The 18,047-nt window shown below is 36.6% G+C and overlaps 1 protein-coding gene across 5 annotated transcripts in view; it reads right to left on the reverse strand.

Moving 5' to 3' along the window:
* TNPO3 (transportin 3) overlaps nucleotides 1-18,047 on the reverse strand; it is a 77,516-nt gene that overhangs the window by 21,420 nt on the left and 38,049 nt on the right. For all 5 annotated transcript variants that reach the window (XM_049641813.1, XM_049641815.1, XM_049641816.1 and 2 more), the window contains 9 exons: nucleotides 16,442-16,617; nucleotides 15,839-15,977; nucleotides 14,050-14,196; nucleotides 11,791-11,898; nucleotides 9,964-10,055; nucleotides 7,891-8,030; nucleotides 4,252-4,443; nucleotides 1,668-1,759; nucleotides 872-948 (listed from right to left, as the gene is read on the reverse strand). In XM_049641813.1, coding sequence (XP_049497770.1) covers nucleotides 872-948; nucleotides 1,668-1,759; nucleotides 4,252-4,443; nucleotides 7,891-8,030; nucleotides 9,964-10,055; nucleotides 11,791-11,898; nucleotides 14,050-14,196; nucleotides 15,839-15,977; nucleotides 16,442-16,617 — 1,163 coding nt within the window. The remainder of the gene's footprint in view (nucleotides 1-871; nucleotides 949-1,667; nucleotides 1,760-4,251; nucleotides 4,444-7,890; nucleotides 8,031-9,963; nucleotides 10,056-11,790; nucleotides 11,899-14,049; nucleotides 14,197-15,838; nucleotides 15,978-16,441; nucleotides 16,618-18,047) is intronic.

Genomic DNA, 18,047 nt, shown 5'->3' on the forward strand with positions numbered 1-18,047 from the left:
AAAAACAAAAACAAAAAACCCTGTATGATTACCAACCTCTTCAAAGGAAATTCTTTAATTTAAATGAGCTCAACAGCAACTTAACAAAAATCTCATTTTCTTTAAATTGGGGGATTTCCATCTATTGCAGATTTTCTTCCACTTATTATGAAATAAGGACTATTGTTAATAGGCTTTCAGAATGTCATGTTAACAGGGCTATCATAATTATACAAGAAAAGCACTGTACCAAATTAAAAACACCAGCTGACAAGAAAAAGCTAAAACACCTCAGTTTTAACTTACTCCACATAGGCTTTTTACACAAGTACTCTTATATTCCAATTGTATTTGTGGGTCTCACAAATTATGTAACTCAATAAGGATCACTCTTTGAACATTGTTACTCAAATGCCTTTTTAATCATTAGGCTCCTCGTGACTTCAAAGAAGGATTAATTTCACCTGATCAATATTTTTTTGCACCCCTACAATCTATAGCAATAGTTCTGAAAGCGTGATCCTACAAATAGCAAGCAGCAGCAACAGCTGTCAATTCTTGGGTCCTACCCCAAATCCAATTGAACCAGACACTCTGGAGATGGGACCCAGCAATCTGTTTTGATAAGCTGAGCCCTGAAGGTGACTGTGATGCATGTTGGATAATGACTGATCTAATTACATTTTACAGGTCTTTTGACAGAGGTCTACCAAAAACTAATTCTTAGAATTTATCTTTGCACCAAAGTTTCAGGTAATGGGCTTATCGGTCCTCTAACAGAAGATTGTCAGATGTACCTGGAAGTTTAGGAAAAAAACACTTGCTTTCTTCAGTACATAATCATCTTATTTGAGCTTTTAACCTAAGGCAGGCATCCAGTCTCCCTTCTTACCTAAATATTACTGCAAGGCGATCTAAGAACACAGTGGGATCTGAGGATATGCCATTGCTGGGCTCCTGAGACAACAGCTGAAGAGACAGAAAGACATTAACACTCTGTTCTAACACATACAAACCTACAGCAAACACTGTAACATACACCTTTAGACATAAACCTCCTTCTCAATCTCTGCTTATTTCCCTAGAAGAGATTCCTGATAGTTACTCAAATGGTGCAAACTTTTATAACCATTAAGATATTATATATACTATAGTTTATATATGACATTACTTAATCTATTTTAATTTCACTTTCTATTATAACTTTTAAATTATTATGGCTTCATAACATATATTAAGAGATAAGGCAAGTTGCTTCTTATTCTTCTTTCCCAAAATTTCTTAAATACTTCTACCAGCATATTATTAGAGATAAACTTTAGAATCACTATGTCAAGTTCTCCTATTATTTTGCTGTAAATATAAATGTAACTTGGTAAGAGCAGACATCTTTATGATATTCTTTAACGGAACATTGTAGGTTACGGTTTTGGGTGCCAACTTGGTGTTTTCCCTGTTGTATCTCCTAAATGGTACTACTGATAGTGGAAATCTACTGACTTTAGAATACTTATCCCACTTATGCAGCTCCTTTGATAGATTTACTAATTTTAAGAACGTTTTAGTTCATTGCTCTTGACTTATCTAGGTAGACAGAAGAATACCTGTAAATATATAATTTTGTCTTTTCCTTTCTAACCTGTAATCATGATATATAGGTATAAAACCCCTCATTTAATTGGGCTCACCTTTTTCAATGCCATAACCTGAACAGAACAAAGTTCACTAAGGCATTCAGTAATCTTATCCAAAGGTAATCTGGCTAGAACAAGTGCTGTCCCTGCAAGACAAAGAAAAATACAAATAAAATAAAAGCTGAAACTGAGGGAACTCACTGGTCTACATCATTGGCTAACAGAAGAGGCTGGCTGGTTTCATTCTTTTAAAAAGATCATCACTTTTTTTCAGGTCCAGTATTTTGTTATTTAGGGCTGATTTTTCTTTATTTAGCTTAGATGACTAAGTGACTTTCACACTAACATTTACAACTGAAGTTAATATTATTTCTCCTCAGTAGCCTATGGACTTAAAGACGTTTAAATACATCTCCCCTTCCAATTCTTCATATACTTTAAAAACCTCCTTTACAAAACCAATGCCAGGGACACCTGGGTGGCTCAGTCGGTTGAACGTCTGACTTCGGCTCAGGTCATGATCTCGAAGCTCGTGAGTTCGAGCCCTGCATCCGGTCTGTGCTGAAGCTCAGAGCCTGGAGCCTACTTCTGATTCTGTATCTCCCTCTCTCTCTGCCCCTCCCCCACTCATGCTCTGTCTCTCTCTCAGAAATAAACATAAAAAAAAATTAAAAAAAAAAAGAAACAAAACGATGCCAAAGCTATTTTTATACGGCATGGTACAATGGCTCTCAAACTTCCCAGAGATTCTGATTTAGGAGGTAAAGGAGAGCCTTTATTTATTTTTTTTACAAGTACAGACAAGACATATATATATATATATATATATATATATTTTTTAATTTTTTTTATTTTATTTTTTTTTTTTTTTTTTTGTAAAAAGGGCTGAAATTAGAGATCTGATTCTAGTTATACCTAACAGAATCTATGAGCTAGGTGAGGTATTATCTCTGGGCCTAGTTTCTTTATCTGTAAAATTAGTGCTTTGAACCGAAGAGTAAGTTAAGTGTGCCTTTCTTTCATTTTTCAAATCATTGAAAAATCACTTTTTTTATTAAATAAAATCTTAACTTGAAATTCCAATAAAATAGGTTAAAAAAAAAAAAGTAGCTAGGTTAAATTAGAAGGCCCAGACCCTTCTCACTCAGCCTTCCTCTTGTCATACTCCCCACCAAATGCTTAAGCATATCCCCCAAAACCAAATGATTACATATTAGCCTAGGTTCTCTCAAGGTATAAAAAAAAAAAAAAGAAAAGAAAATCCCTTGACTATGATTTTTCTCATCTCCCAAAATTGCATTCAACAGAACAGTCACAAAACAGAACAAACAAACAACAACAAAAAAGAACAGTAATCAATCCATATGTCTTCAAATGTGAATTAAAAAACTAAATGATTTCTTCCGGTAGTCTATAAGCCATAGATGAGTTAGACTTATTTAAAACTGAAAGGGGGAGAAATCTAACTTAAATATGACTTTTCCTTTTAATTCATTCCTACAGAAAAGAATGTTACTACAAAGTTTTCTTTATCTAGAAGATAAAGATAACTGAGATGCCACATCCTACTACAGTTAGACATCACTTCGGCATCAAGGTTCAATTTCACTAGAAAATTACAAGATGGCAACAATAACCACTAGCAGTAGGTCATAAGAAATAAGGATATTTGACTCCGATTTAATGCCTTATTATCTACGCTATGAAGGGAAACGACAAAAACCCATGCTACAAAAAGAAAATGTCTTGGAAAATGCAAATACACCAGAAGGAACTTCGTCAGGTATAAGAACGAACAGTTAGTTCACACACAGGTCATCCAATCTAGCCAAGACTAACTTGTTTGCTACTCACAGAAGCTTAAATGATGCTGCACAGGTTATATTACCCAATCCTTTATTTGATATATCCTCAATCCCCTCTAACTACCAGCTGTAAGGATTTTATTACCTCACAGGGCACCCCAATCTGCTTTTAGAGTTTAGTTAGAAAGCATTTTCTTTCTAAGAGCCAGTAAATATCAACAACTGACTACTACTCATAAAATAAATCTGTCCCCTCTTTTATAAGGTAATCTTTCAAATATTTAAAAATAGCCATCATGCGTAAAGTCTCTTCTGTCTGTGTTCCTAGCCTTCAATATCTCCGGTTCTTCTTACTCAACTTTATCACCACTTCGGCTGCTTGCCTCTGGATACGCTATCACTGAGTGTAAAGCTGATCCATACTGGATCATACTGCTAAAAGACCAAGTTTCTACTACAGGACTGATCCACACACACTACCTTTAAATTTCCACCTACCTCTTTGGTATGGCAATGCTATTTGGTCTCCCTTTTTATTCTCCCCCCAACTCAAAAACGAACTATGTTTAGTTGGAATGTGTCGTCTCTGCCCAAAATCTAGGTCTGTGCTCTACACACTGTAAGCAGTTTTAATTAGTTATATAGCCTTAAAACATTCTAAGAGATGAACACATGTGTATACAATCAACACCCTCCCCTGAGTGGAAAGGTCACTTTCTCCATCAGTAAGTATGTTGCAACTGAAAAACTGGGATGTGATTAATGTAAGATAACCCCCAGAAGTGGGTTAGAGTGGGTTAGAGATGTTACTGGTTAACATCTGAAGCAAATACCTTTTAGCAAGCCCACAGCAGCTTCCGGAGACAACATGAAGGAATCAAGGGAACGGGCAATCTCCAGGAGTCCATTAAAGTGCTGAGCCATGTGGTCTCGGCAGACAGAGCAAATGTTATGAATGGCTTTGGCTGCAGCAGAAGCCAGAGGCTTTTCACACAAGCCCTTCATCAAATAGCCCAAAACAGGGTCTAAGGAGAGAAGCCACAAAGTAAAGATTAGGTATGTGAAACTCAACGAAAACTTCTAGTTTCTTAGAACAGAGGTTTATATCCCCCCTCCGTTTTTTTAAAAAGCAAAAGAACCATTAAAAAAACTTTAATGTTTGTTTTTGAGGGAGAGGGACAAGGAGGGGAAGAGGGACAGACACAGTGTGAGCGAGGGAGCAGCAAAGAGAGGGAGACAGAGAATCTGAAGAAGAATCCAGGCTCCTTGAGCTATCAGTGCAGAACCCCATGCGGGGCTTAACCTCACGAATGCGAGATCATGAGCCGAGTCAAAGGAGGATGCCTAACCAACTGAGCCACTCAGATGCCCCACAAAAGAACCATTTTAAAAAATGAAATGTGGGGATGCCTGGGTGGCTCAGTCAGTTAAAGCCTCTGACTCTTGATTCACGCTTGGGTCATGATCTCATGGTTCATGGGTTCAAGCCCTGCATCAGGCTCTGGGCTGACAGTGCAGGTCCTGCTTGGGATTCTCTTGCTCTCTTCCCCACCACTCTGGCCCTCTCCCTCTTGTGTGCTCTCGCTCTCTCAAAATAGATAAATAAACATTAAAACACACACACACAAATGGAGCTTGATTTTGCTTAGTGTCAGGAAGCCCTGGGTCCTCTCTATTCACCTTCTATTTCTTTCTTCATGGCTAAGCCTTCACACAAAACAGTCTGAAAACCACTAGTGGATATCATCATCCAAGTATCAAGAATAAGGTAATGTAAGAAAGAATATAAAGTTCAGAGAGTTACCATTATTTATACTCAGAGATAAGTCATTATGTAAAAACAGCCTACATTAATTAGGACAATGGCAGTTATCTAAAGTGGACACTTTTATACTTGCTTCTTTATAGTTACAAAAGGCCTTAAAAACATGCAAATGGTGCTTTACTGCTTCTGGAAAATTACGTTTTATCTTTTAAACAATGGAAGTATACCAAAGAAACTGATTATGAAAATGAATTTCTACAAAACAAATTTTATTTATTTTTTACCTTACTTTATAAAAATCAGAGTGATTTTCTACGGAAAAATCACATATGATTAAAGAGTACTTCATGAGTACTTTAGAATAACCTCACACCAAACCATAAAAGGAGTAAATAATGTCTTCAAGCGCACTAAAAAGTTATTTCCATTTCCAGTCTAATAACCAATATAATGTACCAACCAGGATGAAACCCTGGCCCTCTCCACAGAAGAAGCCTTTTTGGGGCACCTGGGTGGCTCAGTTGGTTAAGCATCCAACCTTGGCTCAGGTCATGATCTCACAGTTCGGGAGTTCTAGCCCCACATCAGGCTCTGTGTTGACAGCTCAGAGCCTGGAGCCTGCTTCGGATTCTGTGTCTCCCTCTTTCTCTGCCCCTCCCCTGCTCATGCTGTCTCTGTCTTTGTCTCTCTCTCTCTCAAAAATAAACACTAAAAAAAAATTTTTTTTAAAGAAGGCTTTTTAAGCCTAAAAATGAGAAGAAGTAAAATGTAGAACCTAGTATAGGCAAACCATAATATTATAGACTTCTGTGATTCTCAAATGGAATATTTATTGTTTTGACTATTGCAAAGTACGAACATCTGTCTTATTGTCAAACTGCTTCAGGATTTGTCTTACTGCTGAAGCACACATTTGAATCCAACACTGCAAAGTGGTACTGAATGATAAAGCTTTTTTTTTTTTAAATTTTAATGTTTATTTTTGAGAGAGAGTGTGTGAACAGGGGAGAGGCAGAGAAAGGAGACAGAACCCAAAGCAGGCTCAAGGCCCCAATGTCAGCACAGCGACCTACGAGGGGCTTAAACCCACGAACTGCGAGATCATGACCTGAGCCAAATGAAGGTGGCTGCTTAACCAACTGAGCCACTCAGGAACCCCTGAATGATAACTCTTAAACAAAAAAAAACACAAACCTACTCTGTTTCCTGTGGGAAAATCATTCAGAAAAGAAAGCCAAATAATGGAAGTGAAGAAATCTAGGAAACAGGTATTTTGAAAAGATTTTTAAATGGTATGTTGAAAGTATCTCAGGTATAATGTGAGGATATCTAGGCTCTGTATACAGAAACAAGAAAAAAATAAATATACATCACTTTTTTTTTTTAATGTTTGTTTATTTTTGAGAGTGAGCACAAGCAGGGGAGGGGCAGAGAGCAGGTGAGACAGAGGATCCAAAGTGGGCTCTGTGCTGACAGCAGAGATGCGGGGCCTGAACTCACAAGCTGTGAGATATGACCTGAGCGGAAGTCAGCTGCTTAACCAAATGACCCACCCAGGCGCCCCAAACATACATCATTTTTTAAGCAAGAGTTTCAAACAAAAAAAAGATATGTAAAACAAAATCAAGCTGAAAAGTGGTAATAAACATATAATCCACTAATTCCACTACTGAGTATTTACTCAAAGAATACGAAAACACTAATTCAAAAAGATATATGCACCCTCCTATGTTTAATGCAGCATTATTTACAAGAGCCAAATTATAGAGATATCCCAAGTGTCCATCGGTAGATGAATGGATAAAGTAGATGTGTGTGTGTGTGGCGGGGGGGGGGGGGGAAAAATATAAATACAATAAAATACTACACCAACAAAAAAAAAAAGAAAAAAAAAAAAAAGAAAAAAAATCTTGCCATTTACAGCAACATGGATAGATCCAGGGAGTATAATGCTAAGTGAAATAAGCCAGAGAAGAAGAAATACTGCATGATTTCACTCATGTACAATTTAAGAAACAAAACAAAGGAATAAAGAGACAAACCAAAAAACAGACTCTAAACTATAAAGAACAAACTGATGGTTACCAGAAGTGGGGTGGGTGGAGGAGATGGGTGAAATTGCTGATGGGGATTAAGAGTATACTTATCTTGATAAGCACTAAGTAATGCATAGAATTATTGAATCACTGTATTGTACACCTGAAACTAATGTTAACACTACTACTATGTTAACTATACTGGAATTTTAAAAACCCAAAAAGGTGGTGATTAAGATAAGTATAGGAAATATATCAAACTTAATGATATAATTAATGATATTCACAAGTTTGGTTGGGGGTTCTTAAAATTCTCAGAATATATCACTCTTGAACATCAAGGGGGCTTAATATATACTACTCTGGATAGTCTCTTTGGATTGTTATCTAGAAAATGAGAGGGATAAAAGAAATGATTTCTACTTTTACTTTCAATTCTAGAAGCAAACTGTTTCCCTATATAGAGATCTTATCTTTCAAAGATGATTTTTCCAAGGTCTGATCAGAGTATAAATGTTGTGTCAAACTAAACAATAACTCATATCATTACTCTCAATGTCTAGAAACATTCTGCCTACCCATAAAAACAGAAAAAGAACGAGAGCAAAAGAGGAAGAACAAAATCAGAAAAATCAGACACAGCAGCTACAGAGGGGTGAGTTCACACATACCAAGAAACTGAGGATTTCGATCAACCACTTCGCTCATCTCTCCAACCAATTCAATGCTGGTGTATCGCACAGCTGTATGTACAGTCTCTGGAAGACGGACAACTCCTTCTAGGACCTCAACAAGTGTTGGATTGTTCTCCCTGAGTACAAAAGGCAAGTATTCACAGTTACTGATTTCAGAGGTTAGGTTCTGGCCTGTTAACAGGCTGCAATGAGACGAATCATTGCTAAAGGGCTTTTTTCTAAAACAACCATTTGGATAAAAGTGCTTAACAGCTGGTATGAAAGTTTATTTGAGTCCTCGAAAAAAGCGAAAAGACAGAAATGGAAGATATCATTGTTTAAAGAGAAGCATTCTGCTCCTTAATCTTCTAAATGACAGTAAAGTGTCTAAAGACACATCCTGCTATCAAATAAGGCTCTTTAAATTGGAGAAGCAGGCATTTACTGTGGATGAATGTCTTCTTTTAAAGAATCCATTTTATTTATTCCTCTATCTGCAGTTCCTAGAACAGTGCCTGGCACATAGTGGGCACTCAATAAATATTGCTGAATGGCTAAATTAATGAATGAATAATTCTCACAGACCACTTGCTATTGGTTATTCTCCAAAAGATTTCTTATAACTGGATACTGAAGACTTTAAGAACAGAGAAGTATGGATGAGCCAGCTCACTATCTAAAGGAACAAGAATACAAGCTGCAGGAAGAGGTAAAGGTGCCCTGACGTGGAACATGAGGGAAATTAACCAAATACTCTCCACAGCTCCATGAATTTATTTTTTCCCTTTCCTTTTCTTTTTTCCACTCCCCAAGAATACTGGCTGAAATTCTTTACAGAGTGGAGGATGCCTTCAAAATGGTAGGATACGATCCAGAAATGAAAGATGTTTAAAATCCAAATAATGTCCTGGATTAGAGCAAAAGCACTCCCTGCTGATAAACTAAGTCTATTGAATCCTTTATATACACTAAAAAACTGTAACCAGGCAGTTCACTTGAAAGGTGGTAAAATAAAAAACAATGTAAAATCTTCTCTCGTTTATGCCTTATTGTTTCCTGGGGGCACTAAGCTAATTTTTGAGACTCTCTACCCATCCTTTTTCACATCAACACATATCAGTTAGAATATTAGTGATTTTAATATCAGACTATCACTGAAGGTTCCCAAAGATACCAAAATGAGTTTAAGAGCAAATAGCGGTATACAATTCAGGACCAGAACTTCTTGATAGAGAAAAACAAACCTACTCTATCTCCTTGAATATTTACTGGGTTAGAAACAATGTAAGATTTCATTGACTAAGCCCTGAAAAGCAGCTAATAAAGAAGCACTATACTTTTCATAAATACATGCCAACCAAGGCTTTGGATAGAGAGCTCAACTGCAGGTATCTGATCACAATACAAGAAAACTTGATAGATATCAGCCTCAATTTATAAACTCAGAGCACAAAGTAAATTCTGCTTTTAGGAATTCATGTTAAAATCATAAATAGAATTTCTATGCTTATCAATTAGGAATCAAATTCTAATTAACTTAAACATTTCCAGTGGCAATAGCAAAATAACTGCCCCTTAGATTTTGCTCCTCTTTTAAGGTGAAACAGTGTCTATGTCTTGCCTCTCTGAAACTCACAAATGATTCTCTAAGGCAGACAAAAAGGAGAATATAATGAAATATTTGTGAGAATAACTTACTGAAGGTCGCAAAATCAGATGAGAGCCAATTAGTGCCTATTCAACTGCTTTTAATCAAGTACCAACAATTTAACAGCCTAACAAATTTTTGATTGTACCAACTTTCACAAGGGAGCCTCGGTTGGAAAGATAAATCAACATTCTCTTCCTAGCATCAAAAACAAAACAATTTTAACTCTAGGAAATGTGGTTAAAACATGGATATCAGCAATGCATGCTACTCTAGAATAGACTCTGGAAGTCAGAAGACTAGGCAGCATTATAGAAGAAGTTCTAAGAGAATTTCCAAATATATACCATATAAGAAAAAAATGGTAATTTTCCTTCCTTTGATATTTAGAGTTCCCAGCAAAAGACTTATTAGACACTCACGGATCAACACTCTTTGCTATAGCAGCCATGATAAAGAGAACCGCTTCTGTCACCTCCCAGGGTGGGTTGCCTTCTTTCAGAGTAGAATATAACTAGAGAAGAAGAGGTGGATTATGGATCCATTAAAAGGAAAACAGAATAGAATTCCAAAACAAACAAAACAAAAAAATCCTGTTAGTTAAAATAAATCTAGCCCCTTGTTTCTAAATCTAATTATCTCTCAGAGCCAGGGGAGAATATTATTTTCTTTTTTCACATCTTCACTGACTATAAGTAAATGTTATTTTAATATCTAAAATAAACCCAGTTAGATCCCCAAGAGTATATCAAGGTTATCATCTGCGCCCACAGAATGAATATTATGGAAAAGCAAAACATAATACTTAAGTGTCTTTTCCTGATCATAGCTGATAAATACATATATACACTTATAAAACTGAAATACAATGTGAATTTTTTATGTATGTATTGATTTTACATTTCTATCGTTTTAAATACTTGTCTGCATCAAAACTGGCAGTACAGATTAAATTCCAAAAAAAGCAGCTATTTAGAAGTATCTATCACAATCCTATATCCAAGCAAGGGGAAGAAAAAGGAGACCAAGCAGAACACTCAGAGATGTTCTAGTCCAGAAATTTCCCAGGGCATATCCATCTGTGGAATGTGACTGGGTGTTATTCTAAATAGGATTCCTATAGTCAAATAACAAACACTGCTAAGTAAGAAAATTAAAGAATTCTCTTGTTGTAGGATTTCACAAAGCCTTTCATAGACTGCTTCAGTCATTTCCTAAATTTAATTGAAGATAGTTTGGTGTTTTGTTTGTGGGGTGTTTTTGTTTTTACCAAAAAACATCATTTACGACTGGTGCTCCACAGAAAATATCTTGGATAACACTGTTAACTTATGTAAATTTGTAAACTGAGGTCTGAAGAACAAGTAACTTGCTCAAAGCCACATTGCCAATGAGAATAGAGTTGAAATCTGAACATAGGTCATCTGCCTGTGATCTGGTGATCTCATCGAATCTGCTTTCTAAGAATCTCCAACCCTTTGTAATTAGATCAATAAACACACTTTGCTTAATATAAAGAAAATAATTTTAATTTTATTAGCACTTTCTAAATCAGATTATGCCCCAAATACACAAAATGGCTGGGTTACCAAAAATAATAAAATAAAATAAGGGTTAGTTCAGTATTGCTGACAAAGCATCAAAACTTGTATTTTAGAGCTTAGAGCATGATCCAGTAATATGAAAACCACCTGAAATTATGCTAATGTTAAGTGATGTGGAATGGTGATGACTGCAACCTCATGAGGGAAAATGTTACTGATTGTCAGGAAAAATCACAGGACTATGAATCTTCTACTCTAGTATAGTCACCTCTGGGATGAAACTGCACAGGAATCCAACCGTCAGTGTGGACAAAGGAAAAGCCAAATAACTAAAAGAGTTGCCAGGAGTTGGTACATAATTATTAAAGCAGAAAAACTTGCCTACTTTTCCTGGCTAGGTCCAAGTTCCCTATAAATACTTGGGGCTTTAAGGTTCATCTATGATTTTCCATTCCAACTGGACAAGTGGAACAGCTTTCATTACCAAGAATAAAAACCGTAACTGAAACATCCATAGTCTGCAATTTGCTTGTAAGATACTAAATAAAGCTACTATATGCCAGGCAGTGTGCTAGGCACCTGCATATCTACTGTCCCATTCAGCCATTAAAACCGAAGAAAAAGGTGGAACATTTACAGAAGACACAGAAGTGAACACACCTAAAGTGATCAGTAAAACTGCTAAGCATCTCCAAATGGACTTACCTGAGCAAAACACTCCATAGACCCAATCAAGAAAATCAAGTCTTTCACCAGGTCTGACACCCTCATACGAAACTCTCCAAAATCATCAGTTTCCTCAGGAACTCCCTCCTGAAATTTCAAGTCAGATAACATTTGTTTTAAATTCACTAAGGCTTTCACTGACCTCTAGAAAATCGAGAATAAAGAAAAAGCCATTCAGCAGTTCAGTACCAATGAACAAGAGATAAGTTGCCTAAATCAGAGGGTATTTTACTATACAGGGTGTCCTAAACTTTTAGGTATGTCAAGTCAATACAACCTATCTTTTACCTTTACTATGAGAAACTGTTCTCCCTTTTTTGCTCCCCATTTCCAAGTCATACCTTGCTCTGTTGTTGGAAAAATTTGGAGTGGTCAGAGTGGGAAGTGATCTACTTTAAGAGCTTTTAAGTTTATCTAGAAGTTTAGTACTGAAGAAGCCTCTGAAACTTCATGGTTCAAAATTTACCAAAATCAGGGTGCCTGGGTGGCTCAGTAGGTTAAGTGTCTCACTTGATTTTGGCTCAGGTCATAATCCCAGGGTCATGGGATCAAGCCCCACAATGGGCTCCAGGCTGAGCATGGACTCTGCTCAAGATTCTTTCTTTCACCCTCTGCCCTTCTCCCCAGCTCGCGTGTACGTCTCTTTCAAATAATAATAATTAAAAAAAAAAAAGATTCACAAAAATCATTATCACAACTAGATGCAAAACTGAATTAGACTTTAAGAAGAATTTTATGTAGGTAGACAGATACTATACTGTAGATAGATACAGTATAGTAAAATATTAATGGTAGAATTTAGATAATAGGTATAGATATTCACTGTAAAATTTTCATCTTTGCCAAACATTTGAAATTTTTCATTAAAAAATAGATCATTTTTATTTCATGCTTCCAATTGTGAGATGGTTAAGGGCATGTATAAGAATCTTTATCCATGACTATCTGGAAAAAAAACCTTAGTACTATTGAGAATTGCTGATCGAGTCCAACCTCCTTGCTTTAAGATAATGTAGTTGAAGATAAGATTCCTCAATTAAAAAACTACAGAATGGTGCCTGGGTGGCTCAGTAAGTTGGGCGTCCAACTGTGGCTCAGGTCATGATCTTGCAGTTCGTGAGTTCGAGTCCCTCGTCAGGTTCTGTGCTGACAGCTCAGAGCCTGGAGCCTGGTTTGGATTGTGTCTCCCTCTCTCTCTGCCCCACCCTGCTCGCATTCTGTCTCTTTTTCTCTGTCTCAGAAATAAACATTAAAAAAAAAACCAAAAAAACAAAAGAACACTAAAGAAAGAATGATTGAAAACCACCAGACTACATCATCATGAAGATTCTTGGAGATGGAAAATACCATGACTCAAACAACAATGTTAACACTAAAATAAAGAGAACAAAGACAGTTACAGTTTTCATGTCAGATTTAATTGTAAGCAATGGAAAAAAACCTCTCCAAGTCCTAGGTTAAGGGACAGGAATTAAACCAACTAACCAACCAACCAAAAGGATGAAATAAATGCTGTAAGATTTGAATAAACTAAGCAAGAAGGGGGTTAAAGAGTTTTCCAATGGACTATTTTATAGTATTTCTAGTATATATTCTTCTAGGCAAGTAGATTATTCCTATATTTTAAGTTATAAAATCAGTATAAAGAAAAATGTGTATTTTGTGTGGGGGGGAGGGAAATCATATATAACTCTCCACCTCCTCCAATACTTTACTTTTGTGTTAGTTTTAAACCAACCATTATACTATTTAATTATACTATTACACTATTAAACATTATACACTATACTATTATACTATTAAAAATACAGCATATAAAGTTTTACATTCTGATTTTTTTCATTTAGCAAACCAACTCCTACTACTTCAGAAGTCACTACATTTAACTGTTGCATAATTGTCCATCAAGTGGCTGCATCATAATTTACGTAACTCTTATATTGTTGTACATGAGTTCACCGTTTTTTTATTTTACAGATAATGCTTTGTACATAAAATAGCCATTTTTTTTTTCTTTAAAATTATTTAAGGTAAATTCCCAGGAGAAGGATTCCTGGCTCAGCAGAATTGATTTCTTTCTATATAAGCCTTCTACTCTTCATTATAGTGGTATTGATTCCTTCAGTGTAAGCTACAGAGTGATAGAAAACCTGTGGATTCCTTTTTTCAGTTCATTTTCAAATTAGCACTGAAAAGTGTAGGAAATTAAGATTTGAAGAAGTGGAGAAGGAAACTTACGTGGTCTGGTTCTAGCTGGCAGTGTCGAGCCAAGGCATGGAGCAGCCTCTGAATGTAAGCTTTGAAGATTCCATGAATAACTTCATCATTAGTTTTGTACAAATGTTCCCCAAGTCGGTACCAAAAGTTAAAGGAAATTTCTACTACCTGTCAAATTAGAGAAAAAGAAAAGATTTATTTGAATCAGGAAAGGAATGGAATATGAAGACAATTTTATTACCAGAGCCTTACAGGAAAGAATATATACTTTAAAATATTATGAGTAAAGTTAAGAAGGCACCTGTTTTCTCTAGCAGATTTATTATTATCCTCCCAAACTATCTTCCCATGTTAGGACCCAAACTCTATTTAGGATGACTGGCTATGCAGTCCCTATATTTAGCTGATAACTTCTCAACAGTAGATTCTGAATTTAGAGAAACAGATACAGAAATGGAAGTCTCTTTTAAAGTCTTTTTTCTCAAATCTATAACCCTTTCATTTATTTATTTTTTTAAATAGGATTCACGCCTAGAGCAGAGCCCAATGTGGGGCTTGAACTCATGACCCTGAGATCAAGACCTGAGCTAAGATCAAGATTCGGACACTTAACTGACTGAGCCACCCAGGCGCCCCTAAAATCCTTTCGTTTTGAGATTAACACACCTTTTGCCAGACAAACCATCTGCAAATCCCTGAAAATACCAACCTTATGTCATTTTTACTCCCCTACTTTTTTGAGTGGGACAGAAAGGGAAGAGTCTGGGACCTTATCCACAGTTCATCTTACTCATGAACTATTTAAAGGAGTGATAACTATTACATAGTGCTGTACTTCCTCCCCAAAATGTTTTGCGTTTCATCCAAATCTAGATATCCTCATGAGATCAAGCCAAACAAATAAACATTATTTTTTATGCAATAAGAGAAAAAGGGATGAGAATCACAGCACTCCTGTGCTTCTCCCTAAGAGGGGCCTTACCACCCTTTTCCCATCAAGGATCCAAAACAGATCTATTTAAAACAATATCCAATTTGGGAGTTCCTTCTCACTTCTTATACTATTAAGAGGAGGCAAAATTTCTTGAATAGACAAGATTTTTAAAAATCTAGCCAACTCTTTTAAGAGGCAGGGTATTGTAGAGATTTTGGAATGTAGACTTTTAAATCTTTTCAATCCCTCCCCCCACCTTTTTAAAGTTTATTTATCTTGAGAGAGAGAGAGCGCGCGCATGTGCACAACTGGGAGGGGGCAGAGAGAGGGAGGGAGTGAGAGGATTCCAAGTAGGCTCCATGCTGTCAGCGCAGAGGGGGCTTGATCTTATGAACTGTGAGATCATGACCTGAGATAAAACCAAGAGTTAACACTTAACCAGCTGAGCCACCCAGGCACTCCTCAATCTCTTTCTCATTCCCACCCACAATTTGGAGAAAAACTTTGGATGTTAAAACTTATAGATGCAGAGTGAAGATTTTATATGAGCTGTAAAGCTCTAAAAAGAATAACTGGATGTAGAGAAGGGACTCAGTAAAAAAGTATTACACTTTCTTTCTAATGGGTTCCCTAAGGTGCCCAAGGGCAGTCAGCCCAGCTAACCAGGTAAGAAAACAGAAAAGAATTCAAAGCAGAAACCCAAATATAATTTAAAAAGAAAAAACTCCAATACAGAGGAAATTCCTATATCACGTTTATCAAAAATGAGACTACAGTTTCGCACAAATAAAAAGCGGGACGAGTGGCAATGGAATATAGGTAATATGCAACATACAGCTTGGGAGAATAGTGGCTTTAGCATAATATAGACACTACCTCATACTGAGGATGTCCTGCACAAATGAGCAGCAGTTCCAGAGTTCGTAGGTCCCCGAGACCTTGTCCTGGAGTACAAACTATTTTTTCAAGAAAAGTTTCACACAGTTCAGTGAAAATACGGCAGTAATTCAGAACTCTGTAGATGAAAGAGTAATGAGAACACCACGTCAGAAATCTGTATATTATATGTACAGACTCAGTTAATTAAATCAACAAAAGGATCCTTACCCTAAGGGACATGTGGTGATTATTTGCTATGTTGTATCAAAATCTCCGTAACAGCTACCTTTTTTTAATATTTTATACAGATAAGCAAATGACTCTTAAGTCAGTTCAAATTCTCAATTACTAAAACATCTGAACCAAATTCTTATCAAATCATACTTGATACTCCAAAGTTCACCCCTAATTCTTGGAGCCTTATCCTTTGTGAGGATCCCTTCCATGATTACAATCTCTCTTTTTGCATCCAATTTACCACTCTAGGTTCAGTTGAGAATAGTAGACCATCTTTAGGATGTGGTGTCTTTATTTACAAATAGAGTCATAAAGAATCACGAAGGATGGAACCCAGGGCTACTGCCTGAAATAATTACTCACTTGTCTAAATCTTCACGTGCCACAGCCATATGATATGCAGTCTCCAATGTCAGGACTCCTTGAAAAAGTTGCATGGCTAACGGCAAGTTAGTCTCCACATTCTCAATGGCATAGAGAGCTGAGCACACACAATCTGAAGCAGCTTCATGTAGGTTGGATGAGGTCTTATCTTGTTGCTGGGAGATAGCAGGAATGGGGAAGTATGAAGTATGATCACTGGGCCGTAATCCAAGTACTAGCAAAACAATTACAGCCTGTTTCTGAACATGTACTTTAAATGTATAGCCTAACAGTCATGGCCTTCAATCAGACAATATTCATCAATCTTCCCTGTCCTATTTCTATTTCCCTATATGCCAAGCAAATCAGCCTTTTTGTACCTTAATCACAGTCACATGACTTCTAAAATTCCATGTGTTTTCTCCCCCCATACCAGTTCCTTCAAACAGAATGCCATGTGTTCCCCGCCCCCTGTTTTAGTCTGTGGAAATCTTTTCCATCTTTTTTTTCCTTCTGATATTCAAGTACTACCTAAAATAAAAGCGTCCAACAAGTCTCAAACACCCATACCTAACACATTATCATGCTATTTCAGAATATCAAGGTTCAACGGAGGTTCTTGTAACTTCTGGGGATGAGAGGAGAAGGTAACTTTGAAAGGAGCAAAGATCAGTTATTCAGCTTCTCATTAGCAATGATGCCTGCGAGTATACAAGAGAGAAAGGCCTGGGAAATCTTGAAGGGAAAAAATATTGAACCTAGAACTCTATATCTAGTTAAACCACCAACCAAGAACGAAAGCAAAATAAAAATGTTTCCCAGGAATGCAAAAATCCAAAGTTTATTTCCCACATATCCTTCTGAGGAAGGTATTTAAGGAGGTTCAAGAAACAATCCAACCCAGAAGCATAGTAGAGAGAAGTTCCAAGATGACAGCTGGAGAGCAGATCTAAAGAGCAACTGATACAAATTAGAGCAGATCAGAAGAAGGTTCAAAGAGCGAGACCTCTAGGGTTTCTATTCAGGAGAATACAGTTGAGAAGATGGATAAATTTAGTAAAGGCATATTAGTCTTCTGTGAATAATAAAATACAAGGACATTTAGAATCTCCAGAGCTGTACTAGCAAGGTCAGGAGAACACACAGATATATGTAAATCATTCATTAGATTATTCTTAGGTTAAGCGGTAGATTCATAAATATTTCTGATTGTTACTACCTTGTAAAAATTAAATGTTCAAATTTATTCTTTTGTAATGTTATATGAAGTATCATATTTGGTTTATTTATTTATTTATTTATTTATTTTTTTTCAACGTTTTTTATTTATTTTTGGGACAGAGAGAGACAGAGCATGAACGGGGGAGGGGCAGAGAGAGAGGGAGACACAGAATCGGAAACAGGCTCCAGGCTCCGAGCCATCAGCCCAGAGCCTGACGCGGGGCTCGAACTCACAGACCGCGAGATCGTGACCTGGCTGAAGTCGGACGCTTAACCGACTACGCCACCCAGGCGCCCCTGAAGTATCATATTTGTAAAAGCTTTTTAAAAAAGAACTATGGGAGAAAAGGCTGTATTTATAATAAAGTTGTGGTCAAACTATAAA

Source organism: Panthera uncia, chromosome A2 (assembly GCF_023721935.1).
Source record: "Panthera uncia isolate 11264 chromosome A2, Puncia_PCG_1.0, whole genome shotgun sequence".
In the NCBI taxonomy this organism is placed as follows: domain Eukaryota; kingdom Metazoa; phylum Chordata; class Mammalia; order Carnivora; family Felidae; genus Panthera; species Panthera uncia.